At 36.3% G+C, this 14,295-nt stretch overlaps 1 protein-coding gene across 1 annotated transcript; it reads left to right on the top strand.

Annotated features, from left to right (window-relative positions):
* The first annotated feature begins 575 nt into the window (after window positions 1–575).
* Window positions 576–14,211, top strand: LOC137387180 (ribosome biogenesis protein WDR12 homolog). The gene is made up of 11 exons (XM_068073505.1): window positions 576–701; window positions 1,471–1,562; window positions 3,872–3,975; window positions 4,270–4,376; window positions 6,545–6,660; window positions 7,912–8,066; window positions 8,548–8,667; window positions 9,335–9,475; window positions 11,099–11,204; window positions 11,709–11,841; window positions 14,068–14,211. Exons 1-11 carry the CDS (start codon window positions 637–639, stop codon window positions 14,195–14,197), a joined length of 1,269 nt encoding a protein of 422 aa, XP_067929606.1. The 5' UTR covers window positions 576–636; the 3' UTR covers window positions 14,198–14,211.
* Window positions 14,212–14,295: the final 84 nt, after the last annotated feature.

Below are 14,295 nucleotides of genomic sequence, written 5' to 3' on the forward strand. Positions count from 1 at the left end.
TTATTGAACCTTGTCAACGAGTGTTTTAGTGGGTACATCAAAAAACATAAGCCCTGCACATCATACTAGCTTTAAATTCACAAATGTATGTTAAAGGTATGAACAAGGTAATCTATCGCAAGTCTCTATGGCAAATAGCGAATGTGGTGGATGCATAAATATATAATGAATGCTATTTTGCTGTCAAATTTGGATTGTCTGCGTGGCCTGTAAAAATGAAACTCATGTTTCACCCAAGCTTTGCCAAAAACTGAAAAGGTATTTCATTAATCCTTTCACAAGCGTATTTAATAATTCCATTTGCAGAGTTGTGTCTACACACAGTGCAAATTCAAGGGAGACAATCAATACAACAACATCGTACCATTACATGTAGGTGAAGGCTCGGTATTTCCACAGACATCGAACGTACGAAAACTATCTCGTATGAGATTTACAATAAATTAGTTCTTTTGTAATGAAAGTAACTAAGTTCGACGCTAAAAAGATTTAGCCCTAAATAGCGCCACAACATGTTTACTAGCAGGAATTTGAATTAAATCCTTCTACCTAGTGATAATAACAAACCACTTTGCGACCTCGTGGTAAAAATTTAATGCTCTTCTAGTGAAGAAATTTGTCGGCCCATTAATAAAAATGAATGAGCAGACGATAGGAGAACCTCAGCATGCACAAATAATGCTTTTAACCAAACTTGAGAGGTATTTTTTAATATGTATATAAAATAAGATCAAACCCTAAAAGAATCGAAAAAATAAAATTATATCACTTGATATCAAAACAGATCGTGTGTATACTCAATTACTAGAATCCAAACATTTTGACAAATTCATTTTTTAACATTTTCTATCTATAGCTTGAATGCAAACAACATTATATTCATCAATGGTACCTTGAGGAAGACCAGAGCATAACCTTGTTTGCGTGCTTTCATTAATCTTTGCTTCTCCATATCAGATTTAATTTTATCTTTGGGAGTCTCTCAATTGAAACAATGAGCGTGAAAACCCTGCTACTCTGCAAGCCTTAGGATTATCTAGGCATTTGAGAATTTTTTATTGATCCCAAAATGGCTCGTTTGTCACTCTCTCTTAAGTTCATCTAAAGTTAGCGTGAAGTGATAGATAGGTGCAAATAGATACTTGTTCTTTTTGCTTGCACTAGACAATTGAGAACAACCAAAATTTTTTAGACTGTAGGCTACAGTCACGAGTGTTTAATATTACACTGCTGATCACTCTGCGCTGTTTCATTGTCATGATATCATGGCTGCACCAAGCTGATCGATTGCCATTCAGCTGGAGTTTGCATATTGTAACTGAATTTATATGATAACTCTACTTTTTATGTAGAATGCAATTGTTGCTGAAACTTGTCTCACAAACTTTGTAGGACCACACTATTTTTGCTCATTATCGCAAATGTGACTTCCTAACTTCAGTAATAATTTATTCAAATAACCTTTTTTAGGTTCAGCCCAGCAGCAGCCACATTTTCTCTGCCTGCGGAGTCAGGATGTGTGGAATTATCAGAACTCTTACATGCTAGTTTACAGAATCAAGGTGAAGTGACAGTTCTATTTTGTGTGAGATGAATAAGTTGCACTAGGGTTGCTACGGTGAATGGGATGAGGCAATGAGCAAATAATTTAAAAAAAAGTATAATAACACGATGGAGAGGGTATGTTAGCGGTATACTAAGTGCACCTCAGCCATTATGCTATTATATAACAGTTAATAATGTTCAGTTTTTACGTGAACTCAGATCTCAGCCGATCCATAAAATTAGTAAAATCTATTATATAAGCACTTACCATGGTCTCCGCTAGATATAAGAAAAAAGCTCATCATTACGCTGTTGTATATATTTGTTTGGCGTGTTCAAACCCGTGCAGACGCCGGGTTTCTATAGGCCCACATACTTCAGGTGTGACCTCCTAATACCGACCTGGCATTCTTAACCCAAGTTCCTGCAACACAATCGAGCACGCAACAGACGCACGCATATATAACAAAATCTTATATAGGATGCCCCGCCCCTACAGCTATTTATAAAACTATTCATGCCATAAAGGCTGTAGGTTGGAATGCTCCAGACTAATTTCTTTACACAAATAGAAGTTGCTATTTTTAGTTTTTCACTCTCTGAGCAACCATGAACTCTCTCAGCTGATTAAAAGTGTTCAAGCTTGATGCCAAGTCTGAATGGAAAATTTATATCATAATGTCGGTTGAGTACTCAAAAGAAGGAACATTGTTTTTGTTAGGCTATATATGTACGTTTGTGTTGAGTTATACCATTATTATTCAAACTTTTGGCACACTTTTGTGCTGTACGCAATTTATGTACTTGGCTCTGAGGTTATTAACATTTTGTGCTGCTTGACAGTAAAAATTATATCTAATATTGATTGTGTATTTTTGAGTTTATCGTGAGATATTGAATGTTTGTTGAATTCTAATTATTTTATTGTTACGTGTGGATTTATTCACTTTGGCCCCAACCTGTTGAAAAGTGCTAAGGTTTTATGCAGAATTAACAGTGAAATTATGTGAAGTGCCGTCTATGTAGTCTAACAAGGAATACAATTTTTTAAAGTTATATTGGTAGGTTTGCGCAGAATTACTTATTTCCTATCCAACAATTGATGAAAATATGGTAAACGCAATGACTGTTTATAGTGAATTTTTACCGAAGTGAAGTGTATGGCTTTGCTAATAATTCGAAACCTGTGGCATTTGAAACCCAATCGAATAGTCCATTTCAAAGAGGAGACCTTCAGCTGTGCAGTGCAGCCATTTACACTAAAGAGCAGCATTACGCATTTCTTTTTTCACATAGAGGAACCCTTTCACTTGGTGATGCAGCTGGTGGCTTGCTTTAGAAAAAAACCTTTCGGCTCGTTTGGTGGGCTTCATGGAGACTTTCAATCTGGGTCTCCCTTTCTGAGATAGTTGTCCGTCTAACAATGCAGGCAATTTCAAATCAACATGCCATTATGTTTTAGTTATTTATCTCTAACTAGCATTCTCTTGTGCTGATCATTCTTCTTTGTTGAGTTACAAGTTATAATCATTGAATAACACATGGTTCACTGGCGCTACTCCCCACAACTAGCTGCCATTAAGACGTGTGACTTGCTGCCACTAAAACATATGACTAGCTGCCACTAAGACATGACTTGCTGCCACTAAGACATGACTTGCTGCCACTAAAGGGCATTTAACAATAAAATACAGTGTGTCCTCAGGTTATTATGACCTTTTTATACGATTTTTTCAACTTTTGATGTGGAACACGATATTTTTTCACCCTTGCAATACGAAATTTTTTAGCTATACAATAAAAGTTTGAAGTTTAGTAACTAACAAACATACTAAAACTTCCTTTAAGTAGGTGTTTAGTAAGCTAAATTCATTTAAGTTACATTCAACATAAATTTATGTTATACATCTGTCTCAAAGGTAAGAACTCCCAACGATACATACTGCACATAGTACATTGTAATGTCACATTTTATTGTAGATTATAACCAATAAATACAATAAAGTTACTGTAGGTAAATATAGTTACTAAGGTTAACATATTATTTTCTTACTAATTTTTAATATGTACGGTATGTATATAAAAAAATTTTTACCAGGGGCATTTGCATTAGATAATTATTATGGGTTTTTATACCCCTCTATATGAAATTTTCGCTTACTGATGCCAACACCGGAACGAATTAATGTCATATGGCTCGCCCATATGACATGGTACTTGTAACTGGGTGTATGGGGGCTGAACCTTAGTCCGAGAACTCAGTGTTGTAACCAGCTTTTTACACCACCTAATACAATAGCTTTTATTATCATAACATCAATTACAGAATTGCTCAAAGATGGGGAGATGTTGGAATTTGACTTCCTTATTGAAGGAGAGTTACTCAGAAGCAGTATTATACAGTACATGGAGAACAAGCAGATATCAACTGTGGGTAGCACTCGCTTCATCCTCCTTAGAAGTTACAAGTTCCTTCACATCGCTACATCTCTGGCTAACTACTGTTAGCCCTGTGCTATGTTTATCATTGAGTTACTCGAGCTAGTTTTTACATTTGTATTAATAACTGCCATCCCTAATAGCTGTATTTCCTTTGCAAACTTCAGCAGAACATCCACAATGTTATTATCAACACAAGGCATGTACATATGACAGTTTGTTTAGTCATGGCTTGCTCAAGCCTTCTTTACACTAACTTACCATGTTTTATTATTCCCTTTATAGGAGACTGTTGTAAATATTGAGTTTATACTGAAGTTGCCTTCTCCTACACCAGAACAGTCCCTTCTGCACAATGATTGGGTTAGCTGTGTTCAGGCCAACGGACAATAGTGAGCATTCATTATTATGGATTTTTGTGTGAAACTCTTAGGGGCCCAGGCTATATGAACTGACTGGCCTGGACGGGCTCTAGCTACCCTAGGACACTTATGAATTCGCCTCATCTAACTTTCGCGTTTTCGCGGAGTCATCCTTTCACGAAAATTTCATGTGCGAAACTAAACTATCATAACGAACAAGCGAAAACGGGAAATTAAATAGCTTTGTTCATTGATAGTCAGGCCAGTATTCACTGGTTGCAAGTTGGGGCGGCTAATGTTAGGCAACTAGTTATGGACACCTAGAGTGTGGAGGGGGGCAGTGTAAGCCCTTAACAGGTTTCTCTCATGTAGGGTCTCAGCCTGGCCTCTCGTGTGAAGTTTTAAAAATTTTTATCGGAAAGTATCAACATTTTTCTATTTTTGAGATTTGTTTTGTTTTAGGTGATGTGACTGATGAGACGTTTTTAAATTAAAATAGACAAAACTTGACCGCAGTTAAAACGCTCAGAAAAAAGACATCTTTTTCTTTTGAACGTTTTAACAAAGATCAATTTTGCGGATTTTATTTTAAGTTCATTCGGAGGTTTTATGCTTTTGATGGGACATGGCCAAGCGGGTGTTTGGTAAAACTTGATCTTTTGTAAACCTTTATAAAAGTCGTTTACATGAATATTTTGCCGCTAATGATGATAATAATGACGCCTAAGAACTACTAAAAGTTGATGTTTGTCTCTATGGCTTTGAATGAAGTGATATTCTACAGCGATAAAAACCGTGTCCATGGCCGTTGGGCAAATAACTTTTCGAATAAATGATGTTGAGGTCGAGTTATCTGAAGCAATTTATCATTGCGTTGGAACTGACCAAACAAATCCGTTCGAGTTAACCTTGTGTTTGAGATGAAATGTTACATTTTATCCGAGGGCGAGTTATCCGAGTTTGACTGTACTTAGCCGTGAAAAATTCCCAAAAAGTTGGGGCGGCTCAGCTGGCCAGCCGCCCCAGGGAATACGGGCCTGTTGATAGTCCAAGAAACAAATGGCAGCAAGCGATCAAATTGCATTATCGACCTTGCCCACACCATTCTACCTGCGTTTCACAATTACAAACTAGTCGCGAATTGAAATTTTTTTATCGGTGAACTGAACCTGAGGAATCTAATTATGTTTGTTCCACTGCATTTATTTTCACATCACTATATTTTCGCACTCATCAGAGCTGCGAAATCAAGTCGCTGCGAAATTTTACTCTGTATGCTACTCACGAAACTAAATACTAGCGAAATATAAGTGTCCTAGGGTATATGAAATGTTTGTCTCTTGTGTCTGTCTGTATGGAAGGCCTGCATGGAAAGCCATGCTGTTGGTCGGCTGCATTTAGATGATCTCACCATCAGTATGTAATGGAATGGCTGAATAGAAATGTATCTTAACTACAGCATGCAACTCTCTGATTACGCTAATTTTCAACATTAAGGACATATAACAATGACATATAATTTATTCTTTTAAGGCCGACAGCTAGCATGGTAGAAGTATGAAATTCTTCCTTTCTTGAAGATTATAGATATCAATACTAAATCATTGACAAATGGAACGTAAAACACTTTTAAATTTTGTTTACTTCAATATGAATAAACATTTAATCAATGAATCAAAACTCAGAAAGTTATTGAGTAATTGTTTTTAGATATAGTATATCTGTTATTTCTGTCGGTCCAGCTTTTGTGCCGCTCCATGAATTGCTGTTAAGTAAAAGGAATGTTTATCTGGAAGCAGTTAGCTAAGAACAAAGATGAACCGGAGCAACGCTTACTTTCGGTTGATCTACATATAAAATTACAAACCGGAAATTTTTAAAAAGATATTTTACAATTCATAAACTAAGTTAAAACGAATAATGTAGCAGTTAATTGCATTTAAAAAATGCTCTGGTGTTTGAATCTTATCACATGTGAGGCCATATAATTTCTCTGTAACAAGTATTGCTCTGATATCCTACTAAACAGCAGCTTGCCTCTTTAACTCTTTTGTTTCTGAAGTCTTGTTTGTGTCGATGTTTTGGCCCGCTTAGAGCCCAACTTCTAAATTGTTTTTTTTTAGAAACCAATGCAAATTACATTGTTCACTATTTAATTGTAAATATATTCTATTGCATTACATATCTCTATGTTACAGCGTATTATCTGGCTGTTATGATAACACTGTTAAGATACACACACTGGACGGTAAAGAGCTGCTGACGCTGCCAGCCCACTCCGCTCCAGTCAGATGCCTTAGCTGGTTGTCAACAGGTCTGTTTTCCCTCGGAGGGTTTGCGTATGTGAGCGAACCTCTGAGTGTTCACTCTTCATAATTAGGGGGCAGGGGTGGTAATCAGCTCGCTATCGACTAACAAGTATAGTCTCCTGTCTAATTCTTGGTTTCTCAGTCTTATTTGTGTAAAACACTGTGATTGCTGACTGAAGAGACAGCTGTGGCCTAAAGGTCCGGGTGCTGCCCCAGTCTGACATCAATAGATGAGATTGGCGTCTCACCACTTGTCATTGCCGGTATTAGGGGGTATTTAGTCAGAGATTTCTGTGCTCTCCGATTGGTGCAATAGTTCTATGCATCTTTCCATTAGGGAGTTTTTATGACTCACCAAGATAACTGAGTTTTGTATGTCTGTTCTATGCGCTTCCATGTCCTTAAATAGATCCATGGTACCAGTGGTACAACACTAAGTGCTGCCAATGATATCAGACAAACCACGGTGGTGGTATTGACACTTGACAAAGTTATAGCAGATCTTTGCTGACCAAAATGTTAATATGCACACATTAACATACATGTATACATGTTAATTTTATATGTTAATGTTAACATATAAAATGTTCATCTATATGTTATATAATGTTAATATATTATAATATATATAATATTTCTTACATACACCCAACTCGTTGTGCCTCAAAACTCTGTTAAATTATTTTTAAACTCGCATTTTGTAGCAACAGATATAACAAAACACGTTCACTGAACACCTAGCTTCATATCTTTGCACTGTAAGCGATCTGGAAATGGACATGAAAGTTTCATCATGAATTTAGGCTATCTTGTTGTTGCTGAAACCATATTGCTTCTTCTGTAGACCCTAGCAAATCTCAGTATCACTCATATAACACAAGTGTACTGCTAGTCTTTTGTCATTTTTAGAGGGATGCTGTGTGAAAACATTGGACTTTCTTTAAAATGACCTTCCAATAATAGCATATTGTTTTCATATATGCTGTGTGTGTCTTTTTTCCATTATGTTTTAAACCTTTTGTTTGATTCAAAAGAAGTAGGTGCGAGATTGTCCTCGTTAGTTGAAGGGGGTAAAAATGAATTGGTAACCGCTGGTTACCTATTCACTATTCCTATTGGTGCGTTTGTTTTGGTAAAGGCTGAGTTCTGTAAAGACGCGTATGACCATCTTATAATGGCCAGTTTCGATAAATGCACTAGATAATGTTTTGGTTTACTCCCATCTGTGACTTTATAATTCCTTATCATTCTTCTAGGAGATGATGTACAGACATTCGTCACTGGATCACATGACCAGCTCCTACATGTCTGGCGTTGGGAGACGAGTAGTAACTCTATTAGATGCCTGTACAAATGTGCAGGGCATGCCTTTAGTGTTGAGGATGTCACAGCTTCCCCTGACAGGCTTCAGGTAGGTTAACATAGCTCTGGGGGTCTCGATTAAATAAAAAAATTTTTTAATGTTTTCTACATGTCACCATTATTGTTAATATTATATGAATGTATAGGAATTTATCCAGATTGTGGAATAAAAAAATGACATTCACTTTTCCTTAAAATATTCAGTTTTGATGCATGTGCATGTAGAATAATGAACGGCCTTTACCTTTTACTTGTTGCCTCCTCTTGATCTAATTAGTGTTTACTGAGAGAATAACTTCTCAAAGAGCAGTTTTGCTAGAAATTGAGTGCAAATGATAAAATTTACTTTCACACATTTTCTCACAATTAGCTTGTCTAATCTGGAGCTATCGTTTCCTTGAAATCTTGCATGTCCGTCCTAAAGAATCACCTGCTTCTTATTGTCAATGGTCTCTGCTATCGAGTCTCAAAGCCTTTTCTGACTATTTGAGTAATTTGTTTAATCATCAATTATATTTCTATTATTATAGTTTGCAAGTGTATCAAGAGATATGACACTGAAGATATGGTCTACAGATGAGAGGGGTGTCAGCCTCAACACGGAGGAGGCACCAGCTAAAAAAAGAAAAACACACGAAGTTCAGACAAAGGTGAGTATGATACTGGCTTTTCTTATTTATTCATATGTGATACTTCACAGCCTTAAGATACTTTGTTTATTATATTCAGATGGCTATGCCTGATTAGATGCCATACCGAATAACTCCGTGGCTGATTCTTAATGGTAGCTCTATAATAGGCTGTATATTAAGTTCTGATTCCTCTATGACTATTTATCTCATCCTGATAGCTGTATGATTGGCTCTATGTTAGGTTCTGATAGCTCTATGATTGGCTATATATTATGTTCAGATAGCTTTATGGTTGACTATGTAATACATAATCATTCATGTAGAATATGGTAACTAGCCCTATGTACACAAGATAAATACAGCCATACCTCAGTTATCAACTATAATCCATGGCGATCTTGATAAATATTTAAATGTTGTCAAACTAGGATAACTGGATACTTGCCCTATAACCAACGCGTTTGATGTAGGCTAAGAATATTTCATTCAATGTCTTTGTGAGTTATTGATGGAGTAATTACCATGTCCATCACATATAATTGAGAACATCGTATAGAGGATAACTCCAAATTTATTGGTACATATATGACTAAATGAATTCTTATCGCGTACCCTATTCCGCAATAGATATTTCTTTGATATTCTTTAATGTAACTGCACGATGTTTTATCATTTTTACCTGAAGGTTCCAATAGTCACCTTGGCTGGACACCATGAGGGCGTGGTTGGTGTGTGCTGGAGGGAACCCTCTGACCTCGTAACAGTTGGACTTGATCACACGATTCGACTTTGGAATCTCGAAATGCAGAGCAACACTCAGACAATAGTAGGTTTCCAGTGTGATTATACTCGTTGCTAAAATTAATTGGATGAGATAGGGAAGCCATGCTGTCTCGATGTTTTACAAGTGAGAATAAGATCGCAAGCTTTTTATCTTCAAGGAACTTTCCTAGGGTTTAGTGGTCATGCCAAACATGTAGGTAGGTGTAGCCGAATGGGTTTTTTATGCTTATATAACGCCTACATCACGTTGTAGGTGTTTTATAAACATGAAATGGTAGCATTAACAATTTGGACGTGGCAACTACTGCAGTTGTGAAGTGCTTGTTGTTTGACATACATGTAGCATTTGTTACACTGTAGGGATCCCTAAAAATCTTCATAAACCAAGCTCAAAACCTAACTTACAACTAGAGACTTCTTAATTTCTACAGAAACTTTAAACTATTCTACTCTTTAGAAGTTACAATTATCATAAACACCATTCTAACAGCAGCTGGTTAAATAAAAGCATGCATCACTCATTCTAATAATTAGATGGCTTGCGCCGACCATGAACTTTAAGGAGTGGTTTTCTCCTGCAAGCCACACTGAAATGCAATTAAGTAGGTTTGTGAAAGTTGAGGGTCATAATTTGGCATAGAGAGTAGACGGTTTCCAGGTATTTGAAAGAGAAAAAATGAAAGGAGGCATTTCTTGATCATTCGGTTTTTGATTTTTGATAAGCAACATGGTATATATGTAATGACAGGTAAATGATTGGTTTTTGATAAGCAACATGGTATATATGTAATGACGGGTAAATGATCCGTTTTTGGCTTTTTCTTTAGACCTACAAATCGGTCAGGAGATCCGTGCTGATTAGCAGACCTACCAACATCATTAACTCGCATCCAGGTTAACTTTGTTATCAGACCTACCAACATCATTAACTCGCATCCAGGTTAACTTTGTTATCAGACCTACCAACATAATTAACTCGCAGTTAGATTAACTTTGTTATCAGACCTACCAACATCATTAACTAGCAGCTAGGTTAACTTTGTTATCAGACCTACCAACATAATTAACTAGCAGCTAGATTAACTTTGTTATCAGACCTACCAACATCATTAACTAGCAGCTAGATTAACTTTGTTATCAGACCTACCAACATCATTAACTAGCAGCTAGATTAACTTTGTTATCAGACCTACCAACATCATTAACTAGCAGCTAGATTAACTTTGTTATCAGACCTACCAACATAATTAACTAGCAGCTAGATTAACTTTGTTATCAGACCTACCAACATCATTAACTAGCAGCTAGATTAACTTTGTTATCAGACCTACCAACATCATTAACTAGCAGCTAGATTAACTTTGTTATCAGACCTACCAACATCATTAACTAGCAGCTAGATTAACTTTGTTATCAGACCTACCAACATCATTAACTAGCAGCTAGATTAACTTTGTTATCAGACCTACCAACATCATTAACTAGCAGCCAGGTTAACTTTGTTTGTTAGCAGACATACCAACATCATTGACTAGCAGGATTGTAATACGTTACATAAATTAGACTCAGTTCACTGACATGGTAGCTATCTGCTTCTCACACGTCTCCTGTTTGAGTTCTTATTTGCCGGACTGAGATTAAGCGCTATATTTTATATTTATTACAGACAAGCTCTAAGGCATTGCTAGCAATAGACTGCTCTCCAATCTCTGGTAAATTTGTAACTGGCTCTTCAGATCGGCATGTTAGGCTCTGGGATAGCAAAGTCAGTGGTATGTAAGAATATTCCATCCTTTGGCATTGCATCCTTATATAGACGCATAAACATACAGTATTGTAATAGGTGACAACTCTAGACATATTGCAATAGGTGACAAGCATGGATCTAGTTTGATGGGTGACAAGCATTGACACATTTTGTTAGGTAATAAGCATAGATGTACTCTAATTAGGTGTTAAGCATAGATGCATTCTGATAAGTGTCAAGCATAGATATACTCTGATATGTATTAAGCATAGATGTACTCTGATAAGTGACGAGCATAGATGTACTGTGATAGGTGCTAAGCACAGACTTACTGTGACAGGTAACATGCATAGATGTACCCTGATAGGCGATAAGCATAGATGTATTATCATAGGTGATATGCTTAGATGTATTGTTCTAGGTGACAAGTTTGCTATAGATTATTATCGTTAGATGACAATCACAGATCCTAGATGGCAATCATAGATGTTGCTTGTTAAATAAGCATAGAGATCTGTCTTTGTTGTAGATGCATCAATGGTAATAGGCAATTTCTCTTCACACACTGGCTGGGTGTCAAGTGTGAAGTGGTCTGAGAGGGATGAGAATTTATTCGTGTCTGGTTCATATGATAACCTAACTAAACTATGGGATATTCGAAGGTAAATTAATGTTTTAGTAAAGCCATCTTATTCCTTTCATCACTAGAGCGGTATGACAATAACTACTACTATTTCCAATCGTGACATTATAGCTAGGCATTTGAACTAAGAATGCTACCTTTAGAATGTTTGGTTCGTATTTATTTTATCTTGTTAATGCTCCATCCGCTGAAGTCCTAAAACCAGTTTAGGTGTTGATACTGTAGCCATTCCATCAGCAAGTGGCTCACCATAGCATCTTTTTTACCAAAGACTCAATAAATGGCTTTAAAAACCATGTTCCCGGATTCCAGCACATTTATATACATAAATCTCAAAGTTTGTCGTCTGTACAGCTATAGCGGTGAAAATCTAGCATTGAAAAATCTGTATCGCAAAAGATTAGACTGCAGAACCTCCCGTTTTCCAATTCGACAAGCTAACTCATTGAGCTACACGAGATGCAATTGGGTTCATTGGACGATATGAGTCATTATCTGGGTTAAAATAGGCATAGCGACTCTGCGTTACGCGCAATGTCACTCAAGCTTGCTCTCACGGCTCTTATTAGTAAGTTTAGCAATACGGATACAGCTTACTCAAATTAGCCAATGGCAATTACATTACCTGCCACTGTTTATAAGCTGTTTTTTAACCCTTTCACTGCCATAGACGCATTTATGCGTTTTCTATGGTCGACTGCGGTGGACGCAATTTTGCGACTTTCCCAGCAATTGCGTAGTAACTTAATTTTATTATTCGTTGACAACATAACCAACGATCTTTAAGACTTTTATGATATTGACAGTGTTGTCCGAATATTTATCTATAAAACTAGTATAAAATAGTGAAGCAGTTTTAAATTTTTGTTTGGAAATTTCCAACTCGAAAACGAGCAATTTTGTGTGTAAGTTTTCTAAGTACCGCCCGATTTAGAAAACAAATAATTACTTATGTTGATGACATTATAGCTGATTCAGATTTAAATTTTTGTGATTACACAGATAGTTAAAATAGCAGCACTGACTCTGATGGTGGTGAAAGTAATAGTTTTGTAAGAATAAGGAACATTTTGGAGGATCGTTTTAACTTCTTAGCGATCGTAGCCTCATTTCATTATCAATACACAAAGAATAGATACATTGATTTTTTTGCATAGCAGTGTGTGTTAACATGTTAGCAAAATAAAATATATAAAAAAAACTTTCTAGATAGAGTTTGAAATTGAAAAAATATTGTATACATATAATGAAGCAATATTGGCAATTTTCGGTAAAATGGCTGGCAGTTGATCGTTAGCTAAATTCGTACATGGACGGCAATGAAAGGGTTAATACCCGTGCAACGCCGGACATTCGGCTAGTTTATGAGTAAAAATCAGAAAGAATGATATTTACTATAATATGAGCCGTGTCTGTCTGGCTAAGAGAGTTGGGAAAAAAACGATCGCATCACACAGAAATCCAACTTGGATATTCAGATGCGAAGCCAAGCATACTACCAGTGCACCACTCAACCACCTGTCCACTTCTAAGTATAATTATGCACATATGATTACACTTGGCGATCTCTCTCGGAGTGCAGGACTGCCAGCGTACTAGTGTTGAGGTCTCCAGCATTGCCACTACACATGTTTTAACTGTGGGATAATTGTGATGTTATGGTCAGTTGGTTTTCATCAACCAACACAATTTGAATCAACTCAAAATACAATACTATGACATTATGAAAAAAATTAGCATTTGTAAAAAATTTTTGCTTTTATAATTAGATGTATTTAGTTTCGTAGCATATATCGCTTTGTCAGATTTATTGGCAGTAATATTTTACCAAGGATATTTGTGTTGGTAAATAGTTTACCAATATACTATCCAAATTGGTCTCCATACCAGCCCTAGCGTTGTAATATAGAACTTCAGTCTGATCAGTCTCACTGCATTTTTATGTCTGTAGAGAATGACTGTATGTATCACTAGTTCTTAGCTAGCTCTTTGGTTACTACAAGAAAATAAAGACTCAACACATATGTTGGCATATGCTACTTCCTCAATTGGTTTAACGAGACTATCACAGGTGTTCATTATGACTAGTTTTTACTCAAATGATCATAGTTGAACTATTTTTACTTGCGCATGATATATTATTCTTACTATTGGTAATTATTTCTATCATCGTATTTATTGCAGTTAGAAGGTGATCAACATCGGCTAGGTAACAATAATCACTGGTTGTCTGTATTCTTTGCAGTCCCAAGACACCTCTATTTGATCTGACTGGCCACAATGACAAGGTGCTTGCAGTTGACTGGAGTCGTCCTTCCCATATTATCAGTGGTGGAGCTGACAATTCTCTCAATATATTTGCCTACAAGTCATGACATTTTCATGAGATAACTCAAGGTTTAGTCATTGGTTGATGTCACTAGATTCGACATGCTGACTTTAAACAGATGAGAATACTTAAAATAAAGACTGT

The sequence above is a fragment of the Watersipora subatra genome, chromosome 2, assembly GCF_963576615.1.
Source record: "Watersipora subatra chromosome 2, tzWatSuba1.1, whole genome shotgun sequence".
NCBI classification, from domain to species: Eukaryota; Metazoa; Bryozoa; class Gymnolaemata; order Cheilostomatida; family Watersiporidae; genus Watersipora; species Watersipora subatra.